General features: G+C 35.0%; 2 protein-coding genes across 5 annotated transcripts; both read right to left on the bottom strand.

Moving 5' to 3' along the window:
- Nucleotides 1-133: 133 nt before the first annotated feature.
- On the bottom strand, nucleotides 134-4,037 carry LOC139812595 (uncharacterized). Its single transcript, XM_071777542.1, has 4 exons — nucleotides 3,881-4,037; nucleotides 2,762-2,895; nucleotides 2,286-2,573; nucleotides 134-1,387 (listed from the first exon to the last, which is right to left on the bottom strand). The coding sequence occupies exons 1-4, from the start codon at nucleotides 3,957-3,959 to the stop codon at nucleotides 725-727; spliced, it is 1,164 nt and encodes a 387-aa protein (XP_071633643.1). The 5' UTR covers nucleotides 3,960-4,037; the 3' UTR covers nucleotides 134-724.
- Nucleotides 4,038-11,766: 7,729 nt separating this feature from the next.
- Nucleotides 11,767-15,412, bottom strand: LOC139812596 (uncharacterized). 4 transcript variants are annotated; one of them, XM_071777543.1, is made up of 6 exons: nucleotides 15,252-15,412; nucleotides 14,305-14,490; nucleotides 13,771-14,112; nucleotides 12,496-12,604; nucleotides 12,131-12,205; nucleotides 11,767-12,051 (listed from the first exon to the last, which is right to left on the bottom strand). In XM_071777543.1, exons 1-6 carry the CDS (start codon nucleotides 15,367-15,369, stop codon nucleotides 12,039-12,041), a joined length of 843 nt encoding a protein of 280 aa, XP_071633644.1. In that variant the 5' UTR covers nucleotides 15,370-15,412; the 3' UTR covers nucleotides 11,767-12,038. The 4 variants fall into 4 exon arrangements, with proteins under 4 accessions (XP_071633644.1, XP_071633645.1, XP_071633646.1 ...); XM_071777544.1 differs by having other exon boundaries at nucleotides 12,496-12,559; XM_071777545.1 differs by having other exon boundaries at nucleotides 13,828-14,112.
- Nucleotides 15,413-18,216: the final 2,804 nt, after the last annotated feature.

Genomic DNA, 18,216 nt, shown 5'->3' with positions numbered 1-18,216 from the left:
GTGCTAATTTTTCGATGATTTCCTGGTTTTAATTAATATTAACTGCAATATTATTTATTTACGCGAATAACATTTAATTATACATTTATGTAAATGGTAGGTGAAATATAATGTAAAAAGAAAAGTCAATATATAAATTTGTGTATTCACTATTGTGAATAATTCTGCGACAGCGATTTTATTAGAAATATTCTAAAATAACTTTACACGGTGGTTTTATCATTAACATAATTTACAATGTGCAAACAAACTTTACAAACTTGAGAGCAATAACAGTTACTTAAAAGACTGTAACGTCCATAGTGTAATAAAGTATTATTTGTAATAGCATAAACAGATTGTCTCATCATCAATAATATAAATTAGAATCATAGAAATATATTTTTTTTACGCAAGTGGTTTGTGCTTGAAACTTATCGTAATATAACTTTTTTCGACTATAAATACTTTGAATTATGACGAATTTTATAATAAGTCTAATTAACGCCGCGAAATAATTTTTAGAAAAATAATTTCAATTACTCTATAATAATTAGCGTCGGGATAAATGTGAAAACATTGCGACAAATGTCTTATCGTGAATTGTTCATCAAGAAAAATTTTACCTCGAGATTTCTTCGAAGAATTTATGATTGAAGAAAAATATTATTTGAAACATCCAGTATTATTGCAACAAATAAGTTATAAAAAATTTTTACTTGAAAAGCTTTGATTATCTAATCCTCTAATCCGTTGCAACTTCGTCGGCATGCTGTATAAAGTCTTTTATTTCTTTTTTTTCATTGGTTTTGGTTTCGTTTGGCAAATCGATGGGCGAGAGTTTATCTACATTTGACAAAAATGTTGTTGGACGTTGTATTTTAATGGGCGATCCATTTTTATCAGCTTCAGCTGCAGCGATATTGTGTTCGTCCGAAGATTTCGAAAAATCCGTATCTTGAGGTATTTCTAGCAGATCTATCTTCATAAGTGGTCTCTCTTTAACTTTTTCAGTTTCGGATATAGAATTTTTATTAGCTTCATTTTCGTTTGGCAAGTCGATAGGCGACAATTTATCTACATTAGACAAAAATGTAGCTGGACCTTGTCCTTTAATTGGCAGTTCCTCTTCCTCCGCTTCAAATGTAGCGATATCATGATCCGATTGCGAAAAATCGCTGATTTGAGGAATTTTCGGCAGGTCTGTCAAGGTTTCGTCGAGCGGAACTTGCACTTTTATCGGCGCGATAAAATTGTGCGTTCTATGTCGACTGTGTGTATTCTCAGACGGTGATTCAGGATACCTGGGATTTGGAGCGTAGAGTTCATTCGGTTTGGTCTCCTCTTTCTCTACCTCGATCGCCAGTTTTTCCAGTTCTTCTTTTTTTTCGTCGGAGAGTGGATTGACCTATTTAGAATATTTTACATAAATTTTCTATTTTATGTAGCACAAGAAATAACAATGTGTACATAGTTTTTTGTCGAATATATCTTGCTTCATCGACATGCGGCATCTAGTAGTTGAAGCATCTAAAGATTTACGCGCATTCTATTTACGTGCATTGAGCTTTATATATTAGTTATTTTAAATTATATAAAGAGATTATTCATAATAAATAAAAGATTATGTGTTATAATATTTGTTAAACGAAGAAAAATCTTCTCGTAACATGTATTTTTCTCTCTTTTAAACTGACATTATGTTTTATAACTTATTTAAAGATTTGAGTTGCGAATAAATGAAACAATCGACTTAGACATAAATGGCTACGTTTTATAGTTGCTATGTTAAAAATAAGTTAAAGATGTTTACCCGTTTACACAATACCATCACGGCTTATAAAGCTCAATCATGCGTAGATAGGATCTTTAAATGCGTCGCTGCGTGTCAATGAAGCGACAAACAACATCAGGCAACTCAAAGAGATTTTTCTTTTAGATTATAAGCGGACGTCAAACAAGATAGATGTGCAGAAATCGAAAATGCGTTATATTCAAATTAGTAATTCCTTTTCTTGGAATGAAATGCGCTGTTTACCGCGGATACAATTAACATGAAGCAATCTTTATTTTTAATGATAAAAGTATTATAGGATGATAAATGCTCATTGAGTCATTGATGAGATTTTATCCGCTAAGAACATTATATCCTGCACACATTATTCTAAAAATCCTCCGAAATTAATACAAATTATTCGTTTTCTGAAATTTTTTTGCAATTTCTTTTGAAAACTTTTATTTGTCAAAACGTATAACTAATTAGTTTTGTGATTATAATTAATTATTGGCTATTTTTATATCTATACCTTAAACGCGGGTCGTTTTCTAGAATTCTTTATCCTAGATCTTCCTCGATAACGTCTACGTGGCCCGTTTTCGTTATCGTCAGGTAATGTATAAATGGTCAAAAGCTTTGGTTTATTAGGGTTCCCTGGCTCGTTGTCGTTGACAGCGGCGAACGAACGACTTTCCGCTTCTCGAACGTGCAACGGATAAACATGCTCCCTGTTCGATTCTTCCATAAAAGTATTTATGTCGTCATCTTTGAAATTGTCAGATTCGTGAGCGAGCGTGTGGTCTATCTTCTGCAAACTCTATCATGGTATGAGATTAATATCTTTGTGAACTACATATATATCTCAATTTACGTGGCACTTATGATTTACTCTAAAGATCAACCGACATCTTTTTTTTTCACTGTTGTAACTGGCAACAACTTTTCGTAGATGTTTTTCTCATTTAAAGGCGCAATTATCGATCTTAATTATCAGAATATTTATACCTTAACCGAATTTGATGTCTCCCCGAAAGCTTCGGCCAACTCGGGATTTATTCCCTCCAACGGCTCATCTCCGTATCTTATATAAACAGGTATGTATCCCGGGATGCTGGGCAAATATTGAATGGGACTTGAATCTAAAAGAAGTCGAATATGCTAGTTGAAACTAGGCGGTGAGAAACGGTGTATGCTTAATGCGGATGATTGCGGTGGAAATGCTCACTTGGCAAGGCAAGCTTATTGGCTATGATAGCAATGCGGATATTTAATCGCGTGCATAGGGATTAGCTAGACTAAGCGCTCAGTTAAATCCCACCATCTGCGAATCGTAAGTTGTAATCATTTGACTGATTTAGCTAACCAGCTTTTATCTCTATTGTGGTATTATTTCATTTTTTTTATTTAAGAGTTGTAGGAGTAAAAATTATACATGCAACTTTTGAATTTTCGGTTTGCATAATTCCTCATGCGGTTGCATTTATTTTAATACGAAATTATTTGAACTTAATAAAAATATATTTTTTTTATATCTTTGAAAATTTGTTTTTATTTTTTTATTAACTTCAACAACTTTTAATTACAAATTCTAACGATATGACATACGTGTCATTTTAAAAACTATTTATTTTTTATGAAGTCTTTTATGGAATTAAAATTTTTATTATATTTTTCTGCCTATTTTAATATTTACTTAAATTTTAATATTTATTTATTTCAATAAATAAACTCAAATATTCAAACATATTTAAATAAAATTCACTGAAGAATAATTAAAGAAAACTTAAAACTTTGCTTGTTTCGTCGAAGTTTAATTCATTACTTTACAAATACTTCAATTTTCACTTGCACATAATTAAAAAAAATTGTATACTTGAATTTAAAAGTCTTTTTTAGCTTATTTTGTAATTTAAGAAAATATGCGTAACTCGTGGGGTGTTTTACAAATTTATCATGCTCTTAAAATTTATTATTCGCGACGTTTCTTAAAATCTTCAAAGTAGCGCACTAGCAACAATCCCGAATTGCGATCACTGCACAACACTGATCTTCCACAATGCGATTGCATATTATCACATATCAATGCTCGTCCGGGCGGGAATTTTGAACGTCGTTTTTACTCACAGGCATAGCCAATGAGAGGTACCAGGAGTGCCAGAAGGGAGATGGCCCTGGTACCACACAGCGTCCCGGCAGCCTGCATCTTTGAACGGTACTGGGCCCCCGGAGTACGGGGCTCTCTCCTTTATATGTATAGTCCCCTACCCTGTGGCTAATGCTACGGAGAGGCCCCTCGGGGTTAGCATCGATTCAGGAACGCCGTTCCGTTAATATCGAAACAAAAAGTCGAAATCTCCTTTATTTTCGGCAGTCGGGGTCAAACGAGCGCAACTTATCGCATTTCTCTACCTTTATTACACGCCGATAATATGATGATAGGTTTCGCGCAATCGATCGCGTGTTTTACACGCACCGTACAAAGTTACATCAAACGATATACATATAAGTAGATCTTATTTGTTTTTATGAGGGATGCTCTTTTTTTAGTAATAATTTTATGCTTTGGATATATCTAATAAAATGATATTTTGTGAAGATTGAAAACGCATGTATAGTAAATTTTTTGTGCTCATTCTACATCGTATTTATATAATGGCGAAAATTATATCGCAGTCACTTTTGTAATGTTTAAGTGCACAAATTGCCCGAAATCTAAAACCTTAGATTTTTCTCGATTGTGCAACCGATCAATACATTTTAAAAATTGAAGGTCATGATCGAAATATGTCTATATACACAATAAAATACGTTAAATTATTGACAGCTATCTCATATAGTGAACTTACTTTGCACGGGCTATTTTTGACTTCTATATCCTACTATGTTTAATTAATGTATTATATGACCTAGCAATTTATTTCAAAATTACCGTAACGCATATATAAAATTTTACACGCCTTCTGAATATATAGAAAAGATATTTTTATCGCGAACATCCATTAATGAAACTCTGACTTGTAAAAAATGGCAACACGGACGGTATCGGACAGATGACAGGTTTCCTTTTCTTCTCGCAATGATGAAGCAGGCGTCTTGATAGAATCGTCTTGCAATAATGAACCAGGAGCATCCTCTGAAATACGACAACTGCAACGACGGACGGTATAGACGACGTTAAGGCGTTGACATTAAATGAATCCTTACTCACCTCGGTCCAGACTGTTAAAGCTCAGATTAACGAGCGTACCTACTCGACGAGCTACCGTTAAGTGTATCGCTTTTTTCTCGCTGGACTTCATCTCCTGAAATCTCTTATAAGCATGTCACTACACCGATGCCATAGCGGCGCGGCAGTTCCGTTTTTCCATTTCGTAATACGACAATAATCTGTTTTTCACAACGCACCTTCGTCGCGTGTGATACGGTACTTTGACATTTAGATTTTCATGTTTTTTTTCTCTGTTACTAAAACACGTTTTTTTTCCCATCTTTGTTATTGTGAGAAACATTATGATTTTGTAAAAGTTCGTTATTTTGTATTTCTCATATCTTGATATATGCACATATACATATCGTTTATCAATCTTGTCTTGTATAGGGTAATTTAATTAAGCCGCGAAAGCAAATAAGGTGTCACAAACAGGCACGCGTGTCGCGTAATTTGGATATAAATCGCACCTCGATAAGGCACTTCCCATGAAAAAAAAAATGTTAATATCTTCTCTATAGATGACTAAGCTAAGTAAATGGTAATTCTATATTTTATAGCCGCAGATGCGAGATCTGTCTGTGCTTGTTCGCGGGTTCGAACAGGAATGTTCCCGTGTAAATGCGTTATCGTGAAGAACATAATTCAGATAATAACGCCGGTACGCCAAGGAATTAATATGAAATACGATTCGCTATTTATATTACTATAAGTTAAGAATCTTAGTCGCATATTTTCCTCGCAGCATAATCCCAAAGACGCTTGAAATGAAGATATCTAATTGCGTCGCTCCTTATTTTTTACTTCTACGAAAAATATTTCAAATATTTAAAAATATTTCTGCGATTAATTTAGTGAGCTCTGTACAAGAAAGTACATTTCGCATTAAAATAAATATTCTTGGAAGATTTTTTCGTTAAAAATCTGTAGATAGCAGCAAATATATCAGTCATTTTAAAAAGTTTCTCTTATTCAAAAAATATAGTCATAATAAAATAATTTTCTAAATTAATAATATTTATATTTATAATATTTCTCATAATAATAAAGTAATTTTCTATAAGCAATTATATTCAGGAGATGATAGGATTTACTATTTCTCTATTTTCTTTTAATACCATCTTATCGCGATGCAGAACGGGCCTTGGGAGTATTGATGTAGCTTAGGGGAAAGGTCATGATCACTATTCGACCCTCGGGCTTGCATGTCCGTCGCATCAATGCGTTTCCTTGGCAAAGGTGATGACAGGTGCGAAAATCAGCTATCATCTTCGCTTGCTCGCGTGACAGCATCCAAGGGAGATTTAAAATTACGTCACTTTCCATTTTACGCCATTTCTACTGGTCTGCCTTGATAGGCTGCGAAACGAGTCACTTCGAGTAACAAGTTGTACCTGCTCTTCCACTAGACCGAAGTAAAAATCAGCTGCACCGTTCGTATAAATTAATCCGCGAATGATAGTTCCCCTGTCTCACTAAAAGCTTGTCTGACACACTATTAAATTTTTATCTAAACATATTACGAAATACATATATAAAATATGTATATAATTTCTTTCTACTATATGATGTTATAATAATTGATGCAATGACAATTAAAAAAAAAATAAGTGTGAAAAGTAACAAGGACGAGATACCGTGTTAACAAAGTTTGGTAAAATAGATATGGGCTTGTGTAATTTATTATAATATTCAATATACAGTTTCAGTTAATTTATTTTGAAAGTTTTCAAAGATATGATACAATGGGAAAAAATGGAACTGTGTCAGTTTTCATTTCATGTTAATAATCGCTCAATCATAGTATATCACAGTTGATCGCCGCCCCTTTTCCGCTTGATCGAATTGAAGGGAAGGTAACTAACGAATATAGACAAGTAAGTGCGCGTATCGTAAGTGTACGTATCGCTATAGATACGCGCGCGTGCAATCTCGTCTAATAAAAATAGCATACTGGTTTACGGGGTCGCGCTGATACATATCTTTGATTCCGGATTATAGAATTTCAATGTGCAATTGTATAATATTTTCTATTGCAGCAAAGTACACAATATTTTGACATAATTCTCGAGAAAGAATTTGACATTGCAGAGAATATATTGTCATTTAGGCACGAGCGATGTACAATCATACAGTTATAAATAAATTACTGGTAAAAGCCTATTATATAAATTACAGATTAAACCTATCGTACAGATGTATCGCAATCAAAACGCGCAATTTCATAAAATCATAAGTCATAATCAAGTATGATTTCTAGCAGTATGTAACAAGCGTTCTTACGAAGCGATGATGCTGCAACCGGTTAGCAGAAGAGCGCATCAACAGTCAGAAGTGTATCGTGATTAAAATGCAATCGCAATCGGGATTAATTCCTGGCGCGTTGTCGTAGTAGCGACTTATAAATAAATAATTGCTGGTCTTCAGTCGCGCTTGTGCCATCGCCTGATCCTCATGCGGTTCATGCGTGTTATGTCGAACGTGGTGCGATTAGATCAATTGCAATTGCCAAGCAGGATGGCTCTATTGTAATCTAGGCCGTTTAGGAATATCGACGAAGGTCGCCGGTTCTATATATCTTCCAGATTTTCCGACCTTATATCGCCTGATTTACTGGTTTTCGGTATACCGATTAAGTATGTTCCTGCCGAGCTTCGCTCTTTCGCTTTCCCAGATGCGTTTTTATCTTCAAAAATCGCAATGGCCTCAATCCTACTTGTAATATCGACAAAGTGGCACGTACGCGTAGGCGAATACGCGGTTATTGCATGCCAATCGGTTAGCACGGAATTCCCGTTTAGATACGGAATCGTCGTTTGAAAAATGTTACGCGGCCGCGTCTCACACACTGTCGAGTCGCGATGAAAAAAAAAAAACGTTCCGTCGCGACGCGAACGGGCAAAAAAGTAAAACGCGCGAGTAAGTCACTCGTGCGTTTGTACCGTGGTACCGCGAACTTTCCTATGCAAATTCCAATCGTATGCAACCGGTTCCCTTTACGACCCCCTGAGACTCCCGGAGGATTAAATTAAAGCCTAGTGTGCTCTAATCGCCGACGATCTTGAGGCACGCGGCGTTGAGTTGTAGAAAACGAGGCGCGGACTCGGTGATCGCATCGCGACGAAACGATAATATTTTATCCCGTCCAGTTGCTATCTTATCGTTATTACGATTATTGCCGATGTTAGGCGGATGCTAACAGGTGATCACGCTTAAGGGTCCGGGACTGCTGCGCAAGTGCTCTCGTTAGTGAAGTATATGCCGCTTGACATATCCCATATCTTATCCAGACTACATACTGTGTAATTGATACTCAGCCACAATAATTAAATTTAGGACATATAACAATTATTAGGAGGTTCCAATGGCTCGAATAAATAATTGCGAATATAATTCATATTAATTAAGTGGAATTACTTTTATTTTTCTCATCGTTCGTTCTTATAATTAAATATAAAAAATAGCTAGACCCATAAAATTACAAGGATATAAAGATGTTTTGTTTACATGTAAGCTAAATAAATAAATTGCGTTTGAACAAAATTCACTTTTTTGCGCGAGATATTTATTTTTCGCTGGATATTCAAATATGATCATCAAGATGAGCTCACAGAAATTAGATTGGATATTACATACCTACAGGGAGATCCGACGAAGCGTGTCGACCATAATTCAAACGTATGAGCGTAAAGGTTAATAACGATACACGAAACCTTTTATTTCGTATAAGTAAGATTAGACGACTTACTCTCGCATCTACGGCGAATGTATCATGTATCTAATGTAGGCCCATTCACTTGCTCGGCGTAATCTACGGTAACGTCATTAATTTACCGATAGCACTGATATATGCTATCATCGCAAAAAGTGAAATAATAAAATAGTGGATTAGATCGCGTGATACAACAGACAGTGATTAATGTTTCAAATGGTCGGGCGTGTTTGCTCTCTAATTCTCGAGTCTATTGAGAGGGATAAAAACTGGACGAACCTTGTCGACAGATAATTTACAATATCTTCGTGAAACATTTGCGTATGAAGCCAACATTCTTGTGTGTATGATAATATGTGGCTCGATTCGCAGGAACGTTATTTCATAATTATTGTATCACTGCATTTTTAGGCGACAGTTCGATTATAATCTTGATGATCTATGATCATTTTATTTCTACCGTTTAATACCTTGTCGTTCATTGACATGATACGATGTGGAAACCGTTAATTAGTTTCAGTCGCACAAATCCGGTTTTAGCTAGAATAACTTCCTTATCAATCTCGTGGGATTATCTAGTATATTGACTTGTAGGTAGAGTAGTATCATTAACCTGTCGCGATCATTTTTAATGATAATAATTTATAAATGATTCTTTGACGTTTTAATATAACGGATATAAATGATGGAACTCTGCATAAATTATTAATACAAACTGCATTCTAATTTTATTATAAAGGATGATCTGGTTACCAAGTTTACAACTTGCTACTTTTGAAAAGAATTTAATCTTTTTATTTTTTAATAAATATTTCTAGTAAAAGATCGGTATGTAAGTTATTTATATACTTTAAATATTTGTAACGTATGATCACTAAATACGTATAAAATACAATGTTCGGACAATGCTAACGTTAATGAACGATAAGGAAAGCAATAAAGAATATATAGAAAGAAAATTTATAATGTACTAATCATTTGTATTTAATTTTGTTGTTATATATGAACAAGACAAGACATAAATTGCCAAAGTTACATGTGTGTGTGTGTGTCAGAAATAAGTACTCTGCTATTTAATAATAAGATGTCTATTGTGAGTGGCGCGCACATGCGAATTTCTGGCACTTTCGGAGTGCCCCGAGAAAGAAGTTGAGGGGGAGGCCGCCGAACGTACAATTACTTCACTCGTCCGAGTAAGTTTTTACGATCTGTCCCTGGTTCGCCCAGTTTTTCCTGGCGGCGCGGTGTAGAGCGACTTGTGGTCGCAGAGTCCACGGAGTTCGCCGGCCGACGACGGTCAACGACCAGAAAATACGCGCGATTGTAGAAGAAGAGTCCTTGCCTACGATGGCGCGATCGATCGGAGTCAATGGGTGTTTGACGACCCGTAGACCCACATTTTCTCCAGGCCGTTGCGTGCCGTCGCTCTTACAAAACCATCTGTACTTATTATTGTCCAGAACTTCCAAGGACACGTCGGATTTTCGAACAAATTTTTAATTCGCAAGAACTTAAAAAATTTTAATCGTTCTATTCCATTCAGATTCGGTCTGTTTCGCACAGACCTAATTAAACGGATTGTTGTTTTAAGGAAAATTGCATTTTTTTTTAATTATAAGAAATTTTGAAATAATTTTCAACTTATATACAGATGCGTGTAGAATTGCACATATTAACACACATCGGCAAATTATACATATCCTCATGTCTCATTTTTTGCTCTTTGTCAAATCTTTCTTCCGATGAATCTCCTGACCTCAATTTTGATAATAGCAGCTTCGAGGATGGAGTCTTGAAAAAATGGAGTTGGTCGTAAAGTGAGGTGTAGATAAAGGAATTCCGAAAGAATTTGAGACGCAATCCGTAATTGTTGTAATTACGACCGTGAAATTAATAGGAAAAAAACTTGCTGACGCATATAGCAAATGACCAGCGAATAAGGCCACTTTAGTCGGCATGAAGCGAGTTACGTTCCTTATATTTGCTCTCCTCGCGCTTTGGACGCGGTGTTCTTATTTTCAGCAGTTAATCATGCCGATAAGGTTGGCCGAACGGATCGTCGGCTCGAAGTGCGGGCGCGCCCGGCTGCATCGCGCGAGATGAACACGCCTGTCCGATGGTGTGCGCCCGCTTCCGATCGTGCGCTTCGATCCGGCTTCGCGTTTCGGCGAGTAATTCGTTCCGCGCCGCGTATCCTCCTTCTCCCTGTCCGGAAAGATGAAAGAAAGGAATCGAAAGACTTTACCGTTACATTCATCCAACTCGCGCCCATAATTACTGTTGCCACTCGCTGTTACAGACAGTCGGCCCCGGCCGGCGCATCGCTGAAATCGTTCCGCGGATGCTGCGGTGCCGGCCGCTTTCATACCGGTCGTATTTATAGAGAGCCCGGTTGTGGCCGTGCCATGGCGTTTAAATCCCACCGATAGAAACGCGCGTGAGTTACTTATGACGCCGATCGCGGAACGCTACGCGAGAGAAGAGCCAGGCGAGATTATGGCGCCGCCGCCGGTTACGGGCACCAGTGAATTACAACGGTTTGATAATGCGGAACGGGTTTCGTGTGATATAATGCGGAACGAATTCGAGCATGCATTACGCTTCACGAACTTGGATGATGAACTTTATCGCTTGTCGTCGAATTATAATCTCTTTCACATGACTTATTACGACTTTTATACTTCTCTGTGGGTTTTATTCTAATTCCATTCATAAAATAATCTTTTTTGACTATTTTTGAGGCTTTAACGTGATCATAGTAAAAGATTTAACTGCATAAATAAATACGGAGAAGAAATTAGCGAATTCCTCGGGACATGAAGGTCTTCTCCGAGAAAACTTTCCGGTTTCGCGGATTTTGCAAGTTAACGAAAAAAAGATAATAGTGATGATGGATTATTACCATAAGTGCAGTTTTATCGAGAAGCGTAGAAATTAATGGACTATTAAAGCCACGCGAGGAGTGCGGACGCAGCGCCGTCTTGTTAACACGCAGCGCTTTTTCCGCTGAAGATTTATGAAAAACTAATCACGAACCTCGTAATTATTTCTAAGAAGTTGTTTACGTCCGAATAACGCAGGAAATCATGATTTTTGTTAAAGCCAAACCTGTTTTGTTATTTATTCGTGGCCACCGTGCGCCAGTACAAGTGTCTGTTATACAAACGAGTGAAGGGGAAATACGTTACAATATTTTAAGTAGGCTATTTTTAAATATTGTGTTAATACTCGTAATGTTTATTTGTGATGATTCATAGTATTTGAAGAATCCGCTTTTTTTTTACTGTACACGTGTATTAAACATGAAGGCAGCATAAATCATTAATGGCAATACGTTTACGTGATCATAATATTTATTCTGCTCATTTTCTTCCCCTGAAAAAGGAAATGACGTTTTAGTCGATGCAAATGTAAGCTGTTGATAATGAAACAATCGTCTTAAAAAAATCCTTACCAGGTTCCAGATGAAGCCTGGGCCGACGCAGAGGATTGAGAATAACTACCTCCGCCGCCGCCGTATCCGCCACCGCTAAAGATGTACAAAATTTTTAATACAGATAATTTAAGAATAATAAGTTTTGATAAAACATTTAGCGATCATATAAGACTGTACAAGTATTGGCTATATAGTTGCAGGATATTTGAAAAATTTGTCTTTGAAATATATAATTCAAGTTAAAATATAAATGACAATTTTACAACTAAGAATGATTTAAACATGAAAATAGCCATTTTTAAATATACAGCTTATTTTTTATGCTTAATAATTATATGTTTTTACGATTAATTCTTATCGCGTTTAAGAAATAGGATTAATACCCGCAAGTGTTACAGCCGCCGCCGCCGCCGCGATGATAGCCGCCTCCTCCACGATGGCCTCCTCCTGTAATAGGTACGACAACAACTGGTATCACTGCTACCCGATGCCCTAGACAAAGCGTGCCCATGTTAAGACCGGTTCTACAATCACTTCCCAGTAAGCAAGAAACGTCAAGAAACATTTCAACTACATTGCATTAATGTTAAAACGTTGCTGTAATGTAGTTAAAATGTTTCTTGGTGTTTCTTGCTTACTGGATTGTATGTTGGAGTCAGAACGTAACCGATGGTCCAATGAAGAAAATTCGTTTTCGAAAAAGAAATTCTGTCATTGGACCATCGGCTACGTTCCGACTACGATATATGACTGATTGTAGAACCGACCTAAGCGCGTTAGATTGGAGTTTAGCAGTAGCCAGTATTAATATATAATTAGAAAATTTGATATTTTAGTTATATTTATTAATATACTATTATGAGTGGCAAATCTCAGCTGTAAGAAGCTAAGCTAGCAAAAAACTTTTGTTATTGTCAATTAACATTTTATTATAATTAGTATTTTTCTTATATGTAAGGGATTTATTTAATATTATGATTTACGATTAGTTAGAAAAAGCAATGTTAATTCAATTTCTCTCGTCTTTCAATTTACTCGATTAAGTATCCTGAAATTCTTATTAGGGTTCAAGCGTTATTTTTAAACAACTTTCTTCAAAGCATGATGCACGAGCATTATGCGATTAATAATTTACTTCTTATTTGATAACTTACTTTTTATTCAAAATAATGCATGTAAAAATTAAAGAGAATAACTGTTGCATCTAGAAAAAATGCAGACGGAAATTGATCAAACATGTTTCAATTCTTAGAAATATGCTATTCTTAGAAATATAATAAGTTGATTATTTTTGCAATAATTAATGCAATATTTTGACGCAAATCCTAAATAACTATTATTACTGATATATAAAATAGTTATTGTTCTACATAGCAAAAATCCAAATGTATTAAAAAAACAGTTTTGGTATATTTTATAGTCTTATATCTATAGTCATTTGTGCAGTTATTTTATTAACTGTAAGTGCAATGGCATTTTTATTTAGAAAAAAGTCAATTTCAAAGTAATCAAAAATCTGTGATGAAAAAAAAACAGTAGGTATACGACAGTTCCGGGCATATTTAATTTATTAACGTTAGAGTATAAGTATTTATCAATTAGTTATATCTTTCTCTTTCGCGGTTAAAACAATAATTTACTTTCCACCAATAACTTACCACCATAACCTCCTCCACATGTAGAACATTGACCACCACCCCCGCTCGGATACCCACCATATCCTCCTCCATATCCTCCTCCTCCTCCGCATTTCAGGCAGATGGTCCTCTTTTGACGGAACTTTTTCTCATTACCCTTTACCGAGTCTATCATACTCTCCGCCTCCGCCTTTTCCAATTTCATCTTAAGCACTTTCGCCTTGCTGTTAAGATCGATCTTGTCGACCTTGAAACCTTGGCCTTCCAATCCCTCCGCAAATTCATCGAGGTCGACTGGCGGATGCTTTTCTAACTCTTCGTTTTCATCGTCGTCTATTACTAGGAGAACGGAGACCAGCGGCTCTGCAAGCATATATTTTTTATTCAAATCCCTTCTAAGAATTCTTTTCACTTGGCTCGGCCCGTTGCCTATCATTTCTTATATAAGATACTCCTTATTTTGTAGCTAATTAACGTCAAATTAAATTTCTTATTAAAAGATATCCCGATAAGATGTGCAGAGACATCGTATGTCGTTCGTTGATTTACGCTCACCCAATATGTCAGGTATCGTTTCTACGACTTCATTCTGAAACATTTCCTCCGATGCGTTGCTGCTACCATTTTTTACGGCGTACAAATTAATTATATAGATTGTAGCATGGTGTTCCTTTTCGTCTACGGGCGGCGGTAACAGTTCGGTCGACAATGTGTGTTCTTCTTGTGTATTTACAGCTGGTTCTAATAATCGCATAAAAAATGAATTGATTATTACGTGAATAGAAATAGGAAGACGCATCGATTGACGTAAATTGACGTGCAGAGAATTTTAAATTAGCGATTGGATTTATGTACCAACGCGTGCATTCTGACATCATTTTTATTTTCGAAGATACATGATCTTGTCTGTTGCATAGATCTGTTGGATAGATCACAAAGCTCACTGCTTTTCAAAGTCTCCAAAGAAATATTCAAATTTGCGAAGAATAAACAGAGAACTATACAATATCAAAATAGGTATAAATAAGATTAAATAAAACGTTTAGAATAAATACGTATCGATTGATTATCTATGGAATATGTCCAATGTGATAATTCTATATGAAAAAACATTAAAACATTAATGTTTATTTAAAGAAAAAAATTTACGTTATTAAGCTTTGTACTCTTACAAGTGTTAGAGTTTATCTGAAAAATCGCGAATTATTCATAGTGACGGTTTAATAGAAATTCTGTATATAATATAATCATATATAACTTTTTATATAAAGATTATTACAATTTAAGTTAATACATTGAATTAAATATTAAAATTTGTTTAATTATTATTAAAATTTGAAATTAAAAATTGAAAAATTGAAATAAATTAAGAAAGTCAAGATATATAATCTTCCGAAAAAGTATATAACGTAATAATTATATACAAAAAGACTTTTATCAGATATAATCGCAGCAACATATTACCAAGTATTCTATATGCAATGAATGATCTATTCTCTCACCTGGCACAGGTGTAGTCGGCAATCCGAAGATGACCGAGACAAATGTAAATAGGAGCACTAGGCTGAGAGCACGAACTGCCATGATGACGGGATTCGATGTTCCCAGGATGCACTGCATGCCAATCCTTTAATCTCGCCGCTTTTATAGTTATCTATCTGCTACGCGTTTGATCCTGATGTAATTATGTAACGTGCCACCTCCACCGCTTTCCTCCGCGCGTTGCACGCCACACCGCGCCGATGCGGCCGATGCGCTAATTTTTGGATTTTCCGAGGGAGTCCCCGACAGTGCGTGCACTCTGAAACACTTTTCTTCGAGTCGAGGATGCAATCATGCAATGTGCGTCAACAAGATCACTATCAAGACGAATGAAACTAAAAGCGAGAAAGCAATGGAACTTGATAATTTAATATACGGCCTGTATAATTTCTGTGCGCAAATAATTATCTTGTGGTCTTTCATCGTTCATCATAGTGTCATGATAACGTTAACGAAATGCATTAAACAAAATTTTTCTTGTACATATTATTAGTATAAGAGAGTTCCTACCATAAATAATACAAATGTTAACGAGAACAGTACAGCTGGTGTGTGTGTGTGAGACACATAAAAGTTAATAACGCAAAAATTAATAGCCAATTAGCCACTTTTCATTGCTCCTAAGGCGTTAGATCATAAGGAAATGATGAAAATAATAGGAAAGAATAAGGATCTGATTGTCAGAGAACTACTAAAATACATATGCTAATAAATGACTATCTGAGAGATTGCATACCGGTATAATTACCTTTTCTAAATAGTGTCTTACGCAGAACAGGCATAAATAGGCATCTTTGCTTGTTCATTAACTCATCATTAACCTACTAACTTTAGTTATTCACATTTTTGTTTACTATTAACACATTATATTCACAGATATTCTAATGTACGTAGTCCTCAATAATCGTAGCAACATCACGTCATGTACTTTGACTAATAGTGGAATGATTCCCCGGGATTGAGCTATTATTGTAATTAAACAGTTTCCATACATTAAACATGGAATGACGTTCGCTAGGATTTCCCAACTCGAGTACATACGTTTTTTTCCCAATTAGCGTTGAAATTGCAACATTTTCTGTCTTAGCAGATCTACGTATACAAAAAAGACTGTAAGATTGACTGTGAGATTTTCAAACACGTAATTGGCCTCTATTTACTTGAAAATTAATTGAAAATTTCTCTTATTGTTGTTATTTTGAGCTATCTTTTATTATTTAATTAAAAAATTATTGATATAGTAATTTTAAAACAAAAATATTATTTCTATATCAATTTATATACCTTTATATCAATGTATATCTCTTATTTTAAATGCTTCTGTATATTACACTTTAATTTAATGCAAAATGTTGATCCTACAGTGATTAACATTGTGCTTAGAATTACGATCAAGTTGCATATGCAAACCATCCGGTTAATATTTCCTGTTTGCTTCGCTGCGGTTAAACCCGTTGCACGCATGTTATTGGTTGTCAATTTTGCTTATGTGTAAATTTTCGCATATTCTATCCTATCATTTATCACGGACGTATCACCTTGCTTATAAAAACATCGATAGAAGTTTCCAAGTATCTTAAGCAAGTACATGATGTAATAACACGCAACTAACATATTTTTTTCGAGATTTAAAATTATTCTAATATATATTGTTTATAATCGATAAACATGTTTGGATCTCGCGTTTTGTAATTTACAATTGTGTTTCATGATAAGATGAAATTAAATGCAGCCACGATAAGTTATGAACGATCATGCATAACACGACAACGTAACATTAATTTTTAGTTTTTCAAGATAAATATCCAATACATTTAGTAGAGCCAGCTATTTGTTAATTGATATAATGTTATTATAATAAAAAGAATCAGCATTGCTATTTTTTCGTATTGTAAAATAATATTAATATTTTTATCACCGCTGTTATTCTTATCGCTGCTTTTATACGCGTCATATGAGTGTTGTATGTATCAATTAAAATACATTTTTAACAACACTTTCTATTTACGTCACCAATAACACGATACACTCGTACGCAAGCGGAAATAATTACATTTTCCGAGAAAATGTAATATAGCTTGCAGATTCGACTTTCTGAGAGGGTCCATAATTGTACCTATGAATATCGTTACTAAGAACAATATGTATCATATGTACGGCTCATTTGAATTATGCGTAACTAAAACCGCATGAGCCGTCGACAACACAAATCATCTTCCTGTTGACTATAAAAGAATGCGGAGTTCGTTTAGCCTTGGCTGAGATCGAGGTAAATCAGATTTAGAAATTTTAATCGCTCCGATGATGGAGAGTCGTGACGAAAATCCCTTTGAAGAAAGATGCCGATTCGAAGAAGGATCCAGTTATTAACGGACCATATATTTCGTAATAGTCGAGTAATAATGCGGTATTCTATATTCCTAAATGCATAAAGAATGAATATTGTTAACACATGTATCATCGCATAATTAATTTATAGCTATGATTTATGTGACGTAGATCATTGCAGTTATATATGCAACACCGCAACTACGCAAATCTACGTAATTGCTATTTACGATATATAAAAATGCGTGAATCTCGAAACCATGATTGCTTCGAAAAAGTTAAAAAATATCATTATTATGCATATGCGCTTGTTTATAGATTATTCTCACGATTTGAACTAATATCGACGACTGCATACTGATTTAACGACCATATAAAAAAGTCATAAAAGCCAGATAATTAGAGGTGGATGGTTATTGTAGACTAGCAACAGACTTGTTATTGCAGTAATTATTTGAAGTGTACATATGTATATGTACATTTTTGCAAAGATTTTTATCTACAAAGAAATGTCTAGTATAACCTAAACTGCTATCTTATAAAGATTAAAGTGTTTTTAAAAGTGGTAGATATATTTCAAAATTAAACCATTTTTTA

The sequence above is a fragment of the Temnothorax longispinosus genome, chromosome 5, assembly GCF_030848805.1.
Source record: "Temnothorax longispinosus isolate EJ_2023e chromosome 5, Tlon_JGU_v1, whole genome shotgun sequence".
Lineage (NCBI taxonomy): Eukaryota > Metazoa > Arthropoda > Insecta > Hymenoptera > Formicidae > Temnothorax > Temnothorax longispinosus.
This window is presented reverse-complemented; position numbering and strand designations above follow the sequence as displayed.